This window comes from Anomaloglossus baeobatrachus, chromosome 6 (genome assembly GCF_048569485.1).
Source record: "Anomaloglossus baeobatrachus isolate aAnoBae1 chromosome 6, aAnoBae1.hap1, whole genome shotgun sequence".
NCBI classification, from domain to species: Eukaryota; Metazoa; Chordata; class Amphibia; order Anura; family Aromobatidae; genus Anomaloglossus; species Anomaloglossus baeobatrachus.
Window position 1 is genome coordinate 458952961 of NC_134358.1, and position 17764 is coordinate 458970724.

At 43.7% G+C, this 17764-nt stretch overlaps 1 protein-coding gene across 4 annotated transcripts in view; it reads left to right on the forward strand.

The window, feature by feature from the left end:
• Positions 1-17764, forward strand: part of ZNF385D (zinc finger protein 385D) — a 461666-nt gene that overhangs the window by 309415 nt on the left and 134487 nt on the right. For 3 of the 4 annotated variants that reach the window (XM_075315291.1, XM_075315289.1, XM_075315292.1), the window contains one exon: positions 7314-7476. In XM_075315291.1, the coding sequence (XP_075171406.1) occupies positions 7314-7476 (163 nt within the window). The remainder of the gene's footprint in view (positions 1-7313; positions 7477-17764) is intronic. The other variant, XM_075315290.1, reaches the window with a different exon arrangement.

Below are 17764 nucleotides of genomic sequence, written 5' to 3' on the forward strand. Positions count from 1 at the left end.
AAGTGGAGGGGCGGAGATGAGCGGGACGTAAACATCCCGCCCACCTCCTTCCTTCCGCATAGCCGACAGGAGCTGCGGTGAAGCAGGTAGGAGATGTTCCTCGCTCCTGCGACTTCACACACAGCGATGTGTGCTGCCGCAGGAACGAGGAACAACATCGGACCGTCACAGCAAGGTAATTATGGTTTTCGCCGACGCTACATCGATGATACGATTACGACGCTTTTGCGCTCGTTAATCGTATCATCTAGGCTTTACACACTATGATGTCGAGAGCGACGCAGGAAGTACGTCACTTTCGACATGACCCCACCAACATCGCATCTGCGATGTTGTAGTGTGCAAAGTACCCCTAAGTCGTATGCAAAGGATTGTTAAAAATCCACTTTTGAATTTTAGGATCGCTACTTCCAATAGGTGGAGCTGCGCTAGAGTTTGTCTCCTACCTGGAGAGACAATTCGAATATTTCCCAGAGGGGCATGCAGCTATAAGTCCCCTTACCTGGCAGCCAGACTGGCTTGCAAAGTCTCCTTAAGGAGAATAGTGTTCCCCCGTGGTCCCCACATAGCTTCTCATGAGCCGGATCAGACACCCCATACTTAGCACTGACGAGGGGCAAGCACCCCGAAACACTGTGTCTACAAATTTGGATTCTGATCTGGCATAAATCCTAAGTCATATGCAAAGGATTGTTAAAAATCCACTTTTGACTTTTAGGATTGCTACTTCCAATAGGTGTCACTGCGCTAGAGTTTGTCTCCTTTCCTGGAGAGACAATTTGCACATTTATACCCATCAGTTTTACACTGACAGAAGCCTCCTAGACCATTCTCCTGGCATGGTCTAAGAGGCTTGCAATAGCTTTCTGACATGGAGGTCGTTACAACGTTTTTACATCTTAAGTTTCCCAGTCTCTTCTCTCTGCCTCCTAAATGCTGCAATCAAACCTGTCAAATTCTAATATCAAAAGATTTAATCAATTCTAGTGCACAACTTAATAGAAAATAAGTGATATACTTAATTAGTCAGTATTTGATCATTCAGTGCAGTATTCTATACTATTGCTATGGGAGTTGATCTTGAATGCTGTCAGTTATTACTACAAATAGTGTATTAACAATTTGCATAAACTATAAAATCAATAACTATAAAATAAGTAATCTTTATTTAAAGAATGAGAACTTTTCTTTAAAAGTTATATATTGTTTGTTATCCAACACATAAAAGAGTCATTAAGATACTGTGATACTGTGGATGTTAGTCTTTCCAGTTTTATATATACTAAAAAAGCTTTGATGTTTGCATTGTTCTTGATGCTATGAGAACATTTAGTCACTTATCTTGCTTCATGCAGAAAAGGTCTCATAGAGTTCTTTAAATTTGCTGTAATAGAACATGTTTTGTTAATCAGTTTGTGTTGCATTTTATTTTTAAAATTATTTTTTATGATTTTGATTTGTTATTCCTAAATGTATTACCGTATTTTTCGCTTTATAAAACGCACTTTTGTTCCCCCAAATTTTGGGGGAAAGTAGGGGGTGCGTCTTATAAACCGAATATACAGATTATATACTGCAGGGTCCAGGGGAGGTGGGGCCGCTCTGGAGCGGTGCTGGGGGAGCTGGTGGAGGCTGGTATAGACTTGTGAAGCTGAGGGCGGCAGCGTTTGATCTCCTGCACCCGCTCATATAATATGCACAGCTGCTGTCCACCCCTGTGGTGCTGAAATTGCACCGCGGTGATGGGCTGGGGGAGCTGTGCATATTATATCTGCCCGTGCTTCCCTTTGCTCACAAATGCCCCCTCCCCCTGTGTTATCTATGGCCCCCATGCTGCTACCCATAGTAAAATAATAAACTCGCTACTCACCTCCTCCAGCATCTGCCGTCTCCCTCCTGCCGCTATGATCAGGCATGCAGAGATAACACACTGCTGTGCCGATCACATGACGGGACTGTGAACCAGGAAATGCAGGAGGCCGGAGTTCAACCCTGAGGAGGGGTACACGAGGGAGCACAGCGCTGGAGAAGGTAAGGAAAGAGTTTATTTTACTAAAAGCAGCAGCATGGGGCAGCGTGTGTGCCAGCCACAGGGGCCAGGGTGTGTGCCAGCCACAGGGGCCAGCGTGTGTGCCAGCCACAGGGGCCAGCGTGTGTGCCAGCCACAGGGGCCAGCGTGTGTGTCAGCCACAGGGGCCAGCGTGTGTGCCAGCCACAGGGGCCAGGGTGTGTGCTAGCCACAGGGGCCAGGGTGTGTGCCAGCCACAGGGGCCAGCAAGTGTGCCAGCCACAGGGGCCAGCGTGTGTGCCGGCCACAGGGGCCAGCGTGTGTGCCAGCCACAGGGGCCAGCGTGTGTGCCAGCCACAGGGGCCAGCGTGTGTGCCAGCCACAGGGGCCAGCGTGTGTGCCAGCCACAGGGGGCAGCGTGTGTGACAGCCACAGGGGGCAGCGTGTGTGCCAGCCACAGGGGGCAGCGTGTTTGACAGCCACAGGGGGCAGCGTGTGTGACAGCCACAGGGGGCAGCGTGTGTGACAGCCACAGGGGGCTGCGTGTGTGACAGCCACAGGGGGCTGCGTGTGTGACAGCCACAGGGGGCAGCGTGTGTGACAGCCACAGGGGGCAGCGTGTGTGCCAGCCACGGGGCAGCGTGTGTGCCAGCCACAGGGGCCAGGGTGTGTGCCAGCCACAGGGGCCAGGGTGTGTGCCAGCCACAGGGGCCAGGGTGTGTGCCAGCCACAGGGGCCAGGGTGTGTGCCAGCCACAGGGGCCAGCGTGTGTGCCAGCCACAGGGGGCAGCGTGTGTGCCAGCCACAGGGGGCAGCGTGTGTGACAACCACAGGGGGCAGAGTGTGTGCCAGCCACAGGGGGTAGCGTGTGTGCCAGCCACAGGGGGCCAGTTTGTGCCAGCCACAGGGGCCAGCGTGTGTGCCAGCCACAGAGGGCAGTGTGTGTGCCAGCCACAGGGGGCAGCGTGTGTGACAGCCACAGGGGGCAGCGTGTGTGACAGCCACAGGGGGCAGCGTGTGTGCCAGCCACAGGGGGCCAGTTTGTGCCAGCCACAGGGGGCAGCGTGCCAGCCATAGGGGACATGTTGCATCACTGGGGGACGTGTGCCAGCCCAAGGGGGCTATATTCAATATAAGGTGGCCATATCCAGATTAAGGGGGCTAATTTTAGGATGGGGGCTATGAGGGACATATACTCTATATGATTTGTTAGACAGACACTGGCATTATTAGACGGACCCCATTTATTAAAAAAAATTCTCTATTCCTTCACCAAATTTGGGGGTGCGTCTTATAATCCGGTGCGTCTTATAAAGCGAAAAATACGGTATATCACTTACCTAGTGTTCTTTCAATAAGTACATGCAGATATTGATTGCTTATAGTCTGTATATCTAGGTTTGAATAATTGTACTGCGCATACAGTAATTATTAGCAACATGTCTCTGGTTAAAAGCATTGTGTTTTTCAGAATGTTTTTGTTCTTACTGCCTCTGACACCAAATTTAGGGGGAATATTTCAAATGGCTTGACTTTACCTATTTGTTAAATCTATGTATTAATTTTGAATAGCTATCCAAAATATATTCACTCATAATAATATTTAAAATACATATCTAATGTCAAAAATATTTGTTGCGCATATGTGAAAAAAATATTTTATTTATCTGGCATCTATAGTTACATTGAAAAACAAAATGCAATTAATAATGTCATTGGGACAAGATTTGAAATCCGGCCTTTTGATCACTTGTTGAACATTTTTCAAAATACCTACTGTATATTTGGGGCCCAAGAGTAGTGATGGGCAAATCCCCCACGAGCTTTTTGGAAATTCAAGTTGGGGGCCAGAGGTAATGCGAACTTGCATCCAAACCCCTAGCTTGGACTTTACAGTTGTGCAATGGGGCGGGGGGGCTGTAAAATAAAGAATATAGTTAATAATAAACATTGGCATTATACTTACTACTCCCGCAACGCGTCCTACAGACGCGCTATCTCCCAGCAGCTTCTGCTTCAGGCTCCGATCATTAACTTCCAGGGGTATTCACTGCACTGTTTGTCACTTGGCAGTCTTCGGCTTTTTTCAGTCGTGTTTGCGGTGATGTCAGGGTTCACTAGAGTCCATGGCTTAGCCATGGACTCGATTGAACTTTGACTGTCACTGTCAGTATCAGCCTGCTTCTCGCTCTGTAGAGACGCTTATCTGCACAGAGCGATGAAGCAGAGCTGGCATTGCTCTCCCTGTGGGCTATATCAGACTAAGGATTTTTTTTATAATAAAGATGCAGTCTCTAAATGTTTTTTTGTAGTCAAAAATTTTTTCTTTGTGTTGTATTTTCTTTTTTACTGTTTACTAGATATTCATGGTGGCTGTAACGACTGAATGCCAGTCGTTAAGACTATTAAGATACGATGGCACTATGGAAAACCCAGGGACACAAAGTTGGTGAATAACAGTTTTCTTTATAAGTCTCAAAAAAATTATTTTAAAACAACCCCAGTTCTCTCACAAATTATGGGCCACAACAGCCCGGAATAAACAATAACAGTTTATGCAACTTGGAAGACTTCAAGTGTCGGTCTGTAGGGATTAACTGGACTATAGTCCCCCCAGTCTACTGCTCCCTCCCTTATCTATTAATGGGGCTTACCCGGGGGCACTACTACAGATAATGGCACGTGATCCCTCCAAAGATATAATCTTACAACCACCTCCCCTTATGTTTACAATTCCCATATACATTCACAAACAAGTAAATATATGTACATGTACCTTTATACCTGTACGTCTACCTCTACTGTGTACCTCTATTCAATATTCGGTACCTCACTGCCCCAGACAGTGTGATGAAGCAAAGGCAGAATAGTCTTATTATCAGGACAACACAGCTTAACCTCCAATAACTTCCGGTTCAGAGCAAACACCTCAGGATAAGCAAGCAAACACCGCTCCTTCTCAGTAAATAATCTGTAGAATAATCCTCCTTCTTCTTTATCCTTTCTATCTATCTGTCCCTGACTGACTATTATACACCGATCAGTCTCAGGTCAATTGTTACTCACTGAAGTCTTTCATCAAGATGGTGTCCGTCCCCTCAGACTGCTTCTGATTCACTCTTAGATGATTTTGTCCAAACAGCTTCTGGAGAAAAATTCACTCAGATAAATTCCCCTCGTCAGGGGCAGTAGGAGCTAAAAAAAAAAGTAAAAGAAGGAAAAAAAAAAAAAAAATAGGCAATCCTATGAATCCAACCACGGGAAAACAACAGCCGTCTTTCTCTTGCGTAGTCCCTCAGATCTTGACTGAAATTTTCAACCGTCTCTCTCAGTCTACGTTACCAGGGAAATCTAATTTAACCCCTTACTGTCTAGCAGTGTGCCTGCCCTCTAGTGACACCTAGTGGCCATTTAAATTATAGCATAAATATATAATAAATATATAAAATACATTAACAAAAATGCAAGTTTATCTTATGTACATTTTCACCCTGTTACACTACACCCCACTTAAGATTTGGAGTCACGACAAATCAATTTCTACATCTTACATGCAGTACATATTCTTCAGGGTTGTACCGTATCGGAGGAACACCGTAATTCAGTACCTGTCGTGTTCGTGGGGGTGATTTCCATGTCTGGCGGAGCAACGACACTTGGAGGTAGCTCTGGAGAAACTGGAATCTGCAATGCCGGATCTTGGTTATCTGATGCCACGTTGCTGAAATCATCACAGCAGTCACACACTAGGTTATTTGGCCGACCCGTGATTGGTGGATCAGGCGAGACAGGTGAGCATGTGGGTGTGTCGGAGATACACCTTTTCAACCAGTTCCGGTGCAACGTACGACGGGGTCCGACATATCCTTCAGGGATCACTGTGTACACACTTCCCCCTGTAAACTCATCTCCATGCACCAGTCCACGATCTCGATAGGGATGGTCCCGCACTCGTTCCCCCACTATCCAGGTGGATTTCCCGCAACTTCCATTGGTGACTCTGAACCAATTCACTGGCTGTTTACCTTGGAAGCAGGCCCCTTGATCTGAATGTTTCTATTGTGGACACCTGTAGGTCAGGATAAAATGTTTACAGACTGCTGTGTTTACAGTTCTTTATTCTACCCTCAACATAGGTTCCTTTTAACACTATTTAAAGGGCAAATTCAGCCTCATGCCAGCATTGCAAAGCTGATCTGGGTATGCTAACACTTAGCCACTCCTCAACCATTAGCACACTTTAGCTTGTATCTATTATTGGCTCTATAACATGACCTTATTGAAAGTGGTTATATATTCTCTCAAATAAGATAATCTAAATAAATCCACATGGTTCTAGATTACTCATTTGTTTATCTAAGATTTAGTTACAGAATGTGTTGATTTGCTGATTCTCTAGCATGCTTTTTTAAAGGGAACCCGTCACCAAATTTGGCTCCTATAAGCTGCAGCCATCACCAGTGGGCTCTTATATTCAGCATTCTAATATGCTGTATATAAGAGCCCCGGCCGCTCTGTATAGTATAAAAAACACTTTTATAATATTTACCTAGGGGGCAGTCCGGTCCAATGGGTGTCGCTGTTTTTCAGTCTGGCACCTCCGATCTACAGTGGTCGCCGTCCTCCTTATATCCCACCCACTGTGGATGCTGCAATCTATGTCTTCCACAGAGGCGTGCATTGCGATCTTGAGAGGGTAGTTTAACGTATTGTAGTGCACATGTAAGGGCGACCACTCTTTAATCTTTCCTCATGCCTTTCCTTACAGTACTTTGATCTGCCCTCAGCAGGTCAGATCAAAGTGTGCCTGCACAGGACAGCAATGCCGGCTGGGCTGGATAGAAGGAAGATGGAGATCGCAGCAGAGAGGAGGTGCTGAACTGAAGAGCAACAACATCCATCAGACCGGACCGCCGGTGAATATTATAAAAGTGCTTTTTATGTTCTACACTGCGGCCTGGGTACTTATATACAGCATGTTAGAACGCTGCATATAAGAGCTCAGTGGTGGTGGTCGCAGCTTTTTGGGGCCAAATCTGGTGACAGGTTCGCTTTAAGTGCTAAAGTGGTTTATATTATTTATAAAAAATAATATTCTTTTTATTAAAAATTCGATGCTTGAAAAATTGGGCAGTAATATGTCTCTACTTTATAAAGGAGGAAGAAATTGGGACTTTACTTTTGATCTACTGCATAAATATTGCATGGCACTCTTTATTGAAAGCTTGTCTGTATTTGTTATAATACAGCATTTTCAAATTTAGAAATAAGCCTGATTGCATGGTTCATATGTTCTTCTTTGTAGAGCCAGGCTGTGGCCCACTATAAAGGCACTAAACATGCCAAGAAGCTCAAAGCACTCGAAGCCATGAAAATTAAACAGAAATCTATTGCTATGAAGGACAACGCAAAGACTATCTTCACTTCCATCCCTGCTAATACCATCAATGGCAACGCTGAGAAAACAGGTTAATCTCTTTTGTCTGTTGACTGTTTAACTGCTGTATCTGTCTAGTTTTGCCTGTTGCATTCATTCACATTACTTTCATCATTCTCACTGTTTTGATTTGTTTTTCTGTTGCCATGTACTTCAAAGAGGTTTTTAAATTACAGTTTTGTAAGCAATATAATCATAATCATGTCATATAAAATACATATTAATTCTGATTAGTTATGTCTCCCACCTTATATGAGATATGGCATAGAATAGAGCAGGATATACAGAACTTAGGGAACTATAGTTTTCTATGAACTGATTAATTACATTTAGTTGAAAAGTGATTTGCTGTATTTGTCCCACCGTGATTTAAAACCTTGACCCAAGTTAGGTTGGCCCAAGTGACCACCTTCACCTTTACATTGATAACCTATCATTAAGATAGGTCTTCAATGTCTGATTTTCCAGGGTGTGAAACCCTGCACCCCGCATATCAGCTGTTCTCGGAGGCGGCGGAGGTGGCAGCCAGAAAAGCTTAGTTTCAGAGCTGCCCCATCAACTGATATTGGCTGTAGCTGGGTACTGGACATCAATCTACTATTCAAATGAAAAGGAGGCAGATGTGCAGTACCTGACCACAACCGCTATCAGAAGATGGAGCAGCTCCGGAACTGAGCATTTCCTGCTGCCGCTGCCAGCACTGAGAACAGCTGAACGGCAGCGGTGCAGGGTGCTAGACCCCGGCAGATCAGACATTGATGACTTATCCTAAGGATAAGCCATCAATATACCAGTAATGGATAACCTCTTTAAGTGTTTAATTGTTCTTGGTCCATATGCTAGGATCTCCATATATCCCAAAGTTGAAGCCACCAGTTAAATAAAGCAATGGTCATGCATGTGCACCATCATTCAATTATCTGTATTTCAATCAAACACTCCAGATTCCTATTTTCAAGTTTGGCGGGATCTAAGTAGTCACGCAGCCAATGGTCAAACTCTTACTACCTATTCTATTGATAAATGATAGATTGCTATGGGGGAATAACCCTTTAAAATGCAGATAGGATTCATAAAGGAAGCCTTTGAGTCTTTCTACCCTCTAACATAGTCCACAATAGTCTTGGGGGCACTGTGGTATAATGTCTTTCAGTCGTGGATACTTGACAAATAGTCACTGGTATAGAGAACCTTATAAATATGCATTACATATGTTACACTATATTAATACAAAAATCCAAGATATCACCAGCCCCCTGTGGTGGCACCACTTTGCTACTATGTACTGGCTGCATTTTTATGTTGACATAGCCAGCGCCTTTAATCCTACAACCCAGGAACAGCACCATTAGCCCTTCAATCCAGGGATAGCACCCTTAGATCTACAACCAAGGAATAGGTTTTTTTTAAAATATGCATGAAAATAAATGTGGCATGGTTTTAACAAAAGTGGGGTTTTAAGTTGTGCGTGGTTTTAAAATGGGAGTGGTTGTTTAACACAAACAAGGAACCTATTGTTAAAGTTTGAATCCAACCCCTAAATAAAAGTGAGGTTTTATCTTTTGTAGAATATCTATTTGTGCATAATTATTGGGCGAGTGTTGAGCGAGTAGTTAACTATTCATACTCGCTATGCTGTTAGTAAGTACTGCCCGCTACTCGCATATTCGTTATGAGTATTGGGCGCAATGTAAGTCAATGGGAAATACTCACTAAGTAGCGAGTAACCCGAAACTGAAATGTTATACGCTCAACAGCTAGGTTTTACTTTTCTTCAATCAAGGCTTGATTCAATGTTCATACTAGTATATGCAAAATCATCTCTTTTACATCCAGAAAAATCGTCAAATTTCATCTATACTGTCATCCATATTCTTATTGTGTAATGCATCTGTCCATTTTTTAAGTCTGTTCGCAAATCCATATGTCATTCAGGGCTCTTTCAGAAAAATGTATTACATGTCTGTGTCCTGTCCACCTGAAAAACTGATATCAAATGGACAGAACAATTCAATGCAAGTCAATTGATAGTTCATATGAATATATTTACCCACAGTGGGATACTCTACATGTAAAAGAATTGCAGCATACACTACTAGAATTAGCATTTTGGATCAAATTCATCCATTAGTCAATGGGTGCATAAAAAATGAATAAAAAATGAGTTACCATTAGAGATGCTGGACCCATGGAGATTTGGGTTCTGTGGGTTACCTTTGGACCCGGATTTGACCCGAACTTCCATGGAAGTCACTGATTGGACAGTTCAGCTCTCTTTCCACATGCAGCCAACATAAACAGAGCACTTCCCGTTGAGGGAGGGCTAGGGGTTTCCATTTTTTTCCAATAATGCTGATTTTACTCCCAGTGAGAGCCATTCTGAGACTGCAAGCAGCTCACACTGAGCCAAGCACTGAGCATACCAGAGCACACTGCTCTATTGATTGGTCAGCATAGGTAAAGCACCCAACTCAAACTCAGACACTCCAAAGTTTGGGTCCACTCATCTCTAGTTACCATCAGTATGCCATGCATTTTTCATGGGAACAATACAATTCTAAAGATAGGAAAACTGTATTTTTCCTCTATTAATGAAATTACTAATGCTATAAAGGATGCCACAAGAATGTACAAAAGTACAAAACGGACATATAAATTGCTCACAGATATAAAAAAATGGAGAAACATATGACACACGGATTGCATACAGATGACAATACGCCTGAGGAATTGTCACATTTTTCTTGATGGAAAACTGACAATTTTGCATTCGCTCGTGTGAACTCTGCCTTCGTGAATTTTCCTGTTGGATGCCTTCCCAAAAAGTTGTAAATACAAAACAAGTTTATATTTTTTTTTTCTAAAAATCATAACTTCTTGAAATCTCTCCAGAACTCACAAATCCTTACAAACAGTTCCTTCTGCTGCCGCTTCTGCTGCGTAATTATGGTCGTCTTCTGTGATTTAATAAGAACATGCAAATACAGGAACTCAATCAGCAAATAGTTTCTATTTGTAATTTTTTTTATGTGTAATCCTCAGCCCATCCTACCATAAGGACCCAGAGATCTCACTGTAAAGAAACATTGTGATTTTTTTAATGCAAGAATGTACAGATCTTCAATATTTGTCTGCAGAAAAACATGTAAAATGAGGAAATTTTCTAAAGCAGAAAAAATAATTATTCAAATATACATGGGCGATGATTAGCTTAATGCTAGCAATAATAGAATTTATGGAGAGATTTACAGTAGAATAAACCTTTCTGAACATTCTACTTGCACAGTAATTTTGATGTTGGCATGGTAACCCTGCCATTTAGAAACAATTCTTTTTTTCAGGCTTTCCAATCAAAATGTAAATGTTGCAAACTTAAATAGCTTAGACTATAGGTTACTAATCCAATATTGACAGTGTGTACTTATCCTGGTGTGATAGTTGTTCAATCACATCCTCCCACTTTATTTGCACACACTCAGATAGGACTTTATTGCCATGACCTCAATTCATCTGGGTCACCTGGTAACTGAGCTTCTTTAAAGGTGGCTTTACACACTGCAACATCGCAAACGACATCGCTGTAACGTCACTGGTTTTGTGACGTAATAGCGACCTCCCCAGCGACATTGCAGTGTGTGGTTAACCCGATGTGTACTGTAGCTAGGAGAGCAGGGAGCCAGCGCTAAGCAGTGTGCGCTGCTCCCTGCTCTCTGCACGTGTAGCTGCGTGCGCTGGTAACCAAGGTAAATATCGGGTTGGTTACCCAATATTTACCTTAGTTACCAAGCGCAGCATCGCTTCAGTGCATCGCTGCTGGCTGGGGGCTGGTCACTGGTTGCTGGTGAAAGCTCAACAGCAACCCGTGTAGCAATGCTCCAGCGATCCCTGCCAGGTCAGGTTGCTGGTGGGATCGCTGGAGCGTATGACTGTGTGACCTCTAACCAGCAACCTCCTAGCAACTTACCAGCGATCCCTATCAGGTTGGGATCGCTGGTGGGATCGCTGAAAGTCCCAGTGTGTAAAGGGGCCTTAAGATTCTACCATTAATGGTATAAGATTAAGTATTTGATAAACATATGACTGAAAGAAGGCAAAAAATAAAATATTGTAACCCCTTGGAGATACTTATACATCTGAGGTTGTATCTGTCCTTTTGATGCAGGCTCGCATGGCACACCCACATTGTTCTTCGCACATGTCCACTGATCTGTTCAGCATGTGCAACTAAAAGGTGCTGGTGGATTGGAGATCCACCCATGACTGTTAACTAGTTAGATTACACTGTCAAACTCTGACATCGTGATCTAACATGCTGCGACGGGGATCATTTCATTCCCTGGCGCCATCAGCGGTCCTTTGATGTGATGTTATTTTGTAATGTCTCATATTGTCTGTACATGTCCCCTCTGACTTGTAAAGCGCTGTGGAATATGTTGGTGCTATATAAATAGACATTATTATTTTAAATAAAAATTATTATTATTATGGGGCGCCGATGGATTGTTGTGCCAGCAGGGGGTCAGCTGATGATGACCCCTGTCACTGTTATGACATGCCTCTTGTGAATTCTGTCAGATCGCCGGCACTCACAGGAAATCTGCATTTCTGCTGTTCAGAGAAATTGCACGTAATTTACAAGAAAATTTAATTTTTAGCAAATGTTTTCTGTCTCTTCTTATGGTCTTGAATCTGTAGAGACCCCAAAGCATAATAAATGTTAGATGTAGAGGAAAAAATGGCAACCAATATTCATCTTACCTGCTGACCTCCGCTGCTCACTGTCCACCTTACAACCCTCATCACATCTTCTTTTACCATGTGTTGCATCTTTACACTAGGCAGGGATTATGCCTGGAATTACACTGCTCATTCACAGTGATGTCCTGATGAGACCAAACGTCCAGGCCTAGAGTCTTCATTGTAAAGTCAAATCATGTATGGGTGTCACCATGTTGCCTTGACCATACACTGTGCATGGGCAGAGAGGTCCTCTGTGCATGCATGTTGTAAGGTCACAGCAATAACATCACATCATGATGTGTGCACGCCTTTCAGAGTGACTATCCCCAGGATGAGACTGTATGAACAGGGTCATCCTTTGTCTAGTCACAGCTGGAAGTCCCAGTGAAGTTCAATGAGATGTTGAGGCACACAGATGCAGTAAGATGTGTCATGGACAGTACAAGGGAGAGCAAGCAGCAGCAGTGGGCAGATAGGTTGTGAGGGTAGCCTGGGCTATAGATTGTTTGTTCACATGTAATAAGATTATCTGTGTATGTAAATAATCAAAATATAGATGTCACTGCATAAATATCTCTGTGTCTATATGACTATCGCACAGACGCCATAATATGATTCTAAGTTGTATGTTCAAGAGGGGGTTAACCAAAGATAATGAAGCCAGAATGAACAATGAACAGTGAAGGCTTTCATAATAATAAGTCAAAGTCTTATCAGTGATTTTACACAAAGGAGGAATGTTGTGTTATCTGTGGGATGAAACGTGTGTTCCTGTGTTTCTACACTTCTACTTATCCTCCTCAACCTCCCTATACGGCTTCAATGTATCAGAAAAGACAGATTTTGGTACTTTGTACATGTCTGAAATGTTATACCAATATTTGATTTATTCATTACATGGGTCAGTCACCTATACTGGCTCAAACGGTGAACACAGTTTCTGTGATCATTGCTTTTGAGTTATTTATTATATCTGTACAGATAGCTAATTTGGCCCCGTCCTCTGATTTGCCCTGAACAAAGACTCCATTAGCAGTCTTACCTAAATTTCTCCCTTGACAAGGTAAGCAGTAAGGTGAATATTTTGTTTTACTTTTTTCCAGTCCTTTATGGTTCAGCAAACCAGCATTTAGCCAGCTACCATTTTCTAAATTTGTGCAGAGTGAATTAACCCCTTCACGACCATGGACGGATCTTTCCGTCATGGATCGTGTCCCGGTAAGCCCCACCCCCTGCCGCGGGCAGGCGGCGTGGATCGGCACACATATCAGATGTTTTCAACAGCTGACATGTGTGCCTACATGTTCCGAGTGGAATCGCATTCCACCCGCAACATTAACCCCTTAGATCTCGCTGCCAAAGTCTGGCAGCGAGATCTATATGCGCGCGGCCATGTTTTTTACTTACCGCCGCCCCCTCCGGACGTCACGTGAGTGATCACGTGACGTTCGGTGATTGCCATCGTAGCACAGGGTCATGTGATGACGCCTGCTGCTATGAAGTTTCACTTTCATTCTTCCTCGGCACGGAGCAGAGGAAAAAAGAAAGTGACTATTTCTGCTGTTTACAGCGGTATAGCTGTAATCAGCAGATAGCGATCAGCAATCGGATTGCTGATCGCTATAGCCTCCTAGGGGGACTAGTAAAATAAAATAAAAAAAGTAAAAAAAAAAGTTTTAAAAAATTAAAAAAAAAAAAAACAAAAAACCTAAAAGTTCAAATCACCCCTCTTTCCCCCCATTGAAAATTAAAGGGTTAAAAAATAAATAAATATACACATATTTGATATCGCCGCGTTCAGAAATGCCCGATCTATCAAAATTTAAAATCAATTAATCTGATTGGTAAACGACGTAGTGGCAAAAAAATTCCAAACGCCAAAATTACGTTTTTTGGTCGCCGCAAGTTTTACGCAAAATGCAATAACAGGCGATCAAAACATAGCATCTGCGCAAAAATGCTACCATTAGAAACATCAGCTGGAGACGCAAAAAATAAGCCGTCACTGAGCCATAGATCCCAAAAAATAAGAGCGCTACGTGTTTCGGAAAATGGCGCAAAACGTGCACCACTTTTATTGGACAAACTTGTGAATTTTTTTAACCCCTTAGATACAAGTAAATCTATACATGTTTGGTGTCTACAAACTCGCACCAACCTCAGGCATCATACCCACACATCAGTTTTACCATATAGTGAACACTGTGAATAAAACATCCCAAAAACTATTGTGCCATCACACTTTTTTTGCAATTTTTCCACACTTGGAATTTTTTTGCTGCTTTCCAGTACACCATATGGTAAAACTTATGGTTTCATTTAAAAGTACAACTTGTCCCGCAAAAAACAAGCCCTCATATGGCAAGATTGACAGAAAAATTAAAAAGCTACGGCTCTCGGAAGAAGGGGAGCAAAAAACAAAAATGCAAAAACGGAAAGTGCCCCGGGGCTGAAGGGGTTAAAAAAAAATACATTCTGAACAAAAACAGATTCTTGTAAAATCAAGTAGAATTTAATTCTACTCCTGTACATTTGCTCTATTATAATTATGGCCCTCTTTGATGCTCAAATTACAGCACTCAGAAACTCTTCAGTGTTTGAGTTAGATTTTTATAACTTGAAATCTTTGACCCAGGCTGCATTCATATGTCTATGGGTATGTGCGCACTAGGCGTTTTTTTCACGCTGCGTTTTTATGTGCGTTTTTGTCTAAAAAAACGCACCCGCGGCTAAAAAAAGCGGCAAAAACGCATGCGTTTTTGCCGCGATTTGGTGCGTTTTTTGCTGCGTTTTTACTCACTGCGTTTTTAATCAGTGCACAATGCCATTAAAGATTGTTGATGAAAAAAAAAAAAAAAAAGGTCTGATGTCATTTCCTTCTTCAAAATGTTCATTGTATGCAGGAGAGCAGACAGCTGCAGAACTAGTGTATGCAGGAGAGCAGACAGCAGCTGCAGAACTACAAGTCTCAGTATCCTCCATTCACTAGTGTATGCAGGAGAGCAGACAGCAGCTGCAGAACTACAAGTCTCAGCATCCTCCATTCACTAGTGTATGGAGGAGAGCAGACAGCAGCTGCAGAACTACAAGTCTCAGCATCCTCCATTCACTAGTGTATGCAGGAGAGCAGACAGCAGCTGCAGAACTACAAGTCTCAGCATCCTCCATTCACTAGTGTATGCAGGAGAGCAGACAGCAGCTGCAGAACTACAAGTCTCAGCATCCTCCATTCACTAGTGTATGCAGGAGAGCAGACAGCAGCTGCAGAACTACAAGTCTCAGCATCCTCCATTCACTAGTGTATGCAGGAGAGCAGACAGCAGCTGCAGAACTACAAGGATCAGCATCCTCCATTCACTAGTGTATGCAGGAGAGCAGACAGCAGCTGCAGAACTACAAGGATCAGCATCCTCCATTCACTAGTGTATGCAGGAGAGCAGACAGCAGCTGCAGAACTACAAGTCTCAGCATCCTCCATTCACTAGTGTATGCAGGAGAGCAGACAGCAGCTGGAGAACTACAAGTGTCAGCATCCTCCATTCACTAGTGTATGCAGGAGAGCAGACAGCATCTGCAGAACTACAAGGATCAGCATCCTCCATTCACTAGTGTATGCAGGAGAGCAGACAGCAGCTGCAGAACTACAAGTCTCAGCATCCTCCATTCACTAGTGTATGCAGGAGAGCAGACAGCAGCTGCAGAACTACAAGTCTCAGCATCCTCCATTCACTAGTGTATGCAGGAGAGCAGACAGCAGCTGCAGAACTACAAGTCTCAGCATCCTCCATCCAGGACTGTATGCAGTTTTTTGCCCAAAAAGAAAAAAAAATGACATAAGCTTCGCCATATTTTGTATGCTAGCCGGGTACAGCAGGCAGGTACGGGCTGCCCCCAACCCCCAGCTGCCTATTTGTACCCGGCTGGGAACCAAAAATATAGAGAAGCCCTTTTTTTTAATTATTTCATGAAATAATTAAAAAAAAAAATGACGTGGGCTTCGCCTAATTTTTGAGTCCAGCCGGGTACAACTAGGCAGCTGGGGATTGGAATCCACAGTGCAGGGTGCCCATGCTTTCTGGGCACCCCCACTGCGAATTGCAGTCCGCAGCCACCCCAGAAAATGGCGCTTTCATAGAAGCGCCATCTTCTGGCGCTGTATTCAACTCTTCTAGCTGCCCTGAAGCCGGGTGGCGAGCTAGGTAATAATGGAGTTAGGGCTAGCTGTATATTATCAGCTAGCCCTAAGCCCGAAATTCATGGTGTCACGCCAATATTAGACATGGCCACCATGAATTTCTAGTAATGATAAAAAAAAAAACACAACACACAGAAAAATATTTTTATTAGAAATAAAACACAACACAATTAGTGACTCCATCTTTATTGAAATAAACCCCCCTCCGCAGTAATCCTGGGTCAGGGTCCCGCGCCGTCCAATCCGGATCCAATATCATCTGATCGGTTTGCTGGAAGGCAAAGCGATCAGATGATGTGTCAGGCTCTAGGGGCTGAAGCACATCACACATCAGCTGATTGTATAAAAGCCGTTTATACAATCAGCTGATGCATCAGTAGAAAAAAAAAAAAAATAATACTCACTTATGTGCTGTGCTGATTACCGGCAGCTACTGGAGCGATCGATTGGACAGGAGTCTGATCCCGTCCGATCGCTGCAGCAGCTGCCGGTAATCAGCTGATGAAGTCCCCTGACGGCAGGATCAGCTGATAGCCGGCCGGGCGCGAAAAAGCCGGCGACACCGCGATCAGCTGATGCGTCAGGTGACTGCATCAGGTGATCCACCGCCAGGTCCTGCAAGCAAGGTCCTGCACCGGGGAGACTGCACACAGCCAGAGCGGCGGTACCGGGAGGAGCTGGGAGCGGGCATGGCACCGGGACCCTGCGGACAGGTGAGTATATATGACATTTTTTTTTTTTCTACTGTTCACTTTGGTTTTCGCCGCTGCCTCCACCTCCCGCCCAGACATGGCGCCGCACGGAGCTGACATGCACAGGACGGGAGGTGAAGGCAGCGGTGACGGTACCGGGAGGATTCATGCTTTTGTGTTTACCAACAGAAGGAATCCTCTTCCTGTACACGTCACTGTAGTGCCCACCCCTTGCGTTTATAGCTGCGTTTTTAGTCATAGAAACGCGGCTATATGCGTTTTTCATTGCGTTTTTAACATCTCATTGAATTCAATGAGTGAAAAACGCAGTGGAAAACGTAGAAATAATTGACATGCTGCGTTTTTGTGGTCACCACAAAAACGCAGCTAAAAAAAAAACGCTGTGTGAGGACAGCACTTCTGAAAACCCATAGACATTGCTGGGGAAGCAATGTCACTGCGTTTTCAGCACAAAAACGCGGTAAAAAACGCTGCTAAAAACGCGGCAAAAACGCCTAGTGCGCACAAGGCCTATGTCTCATAGTCCGTGTATTGATTTTGATTTTTGGACTGGTCACAGGTTTCCTTAACTCAAAGTCTACAGCTTTCTATATGCTTATAGGGTTGTTAAGTCCAGGTCAGGACACTAAAGTGGGCTTTACATGCTACAATATCGTTAATGAAGTATCGTC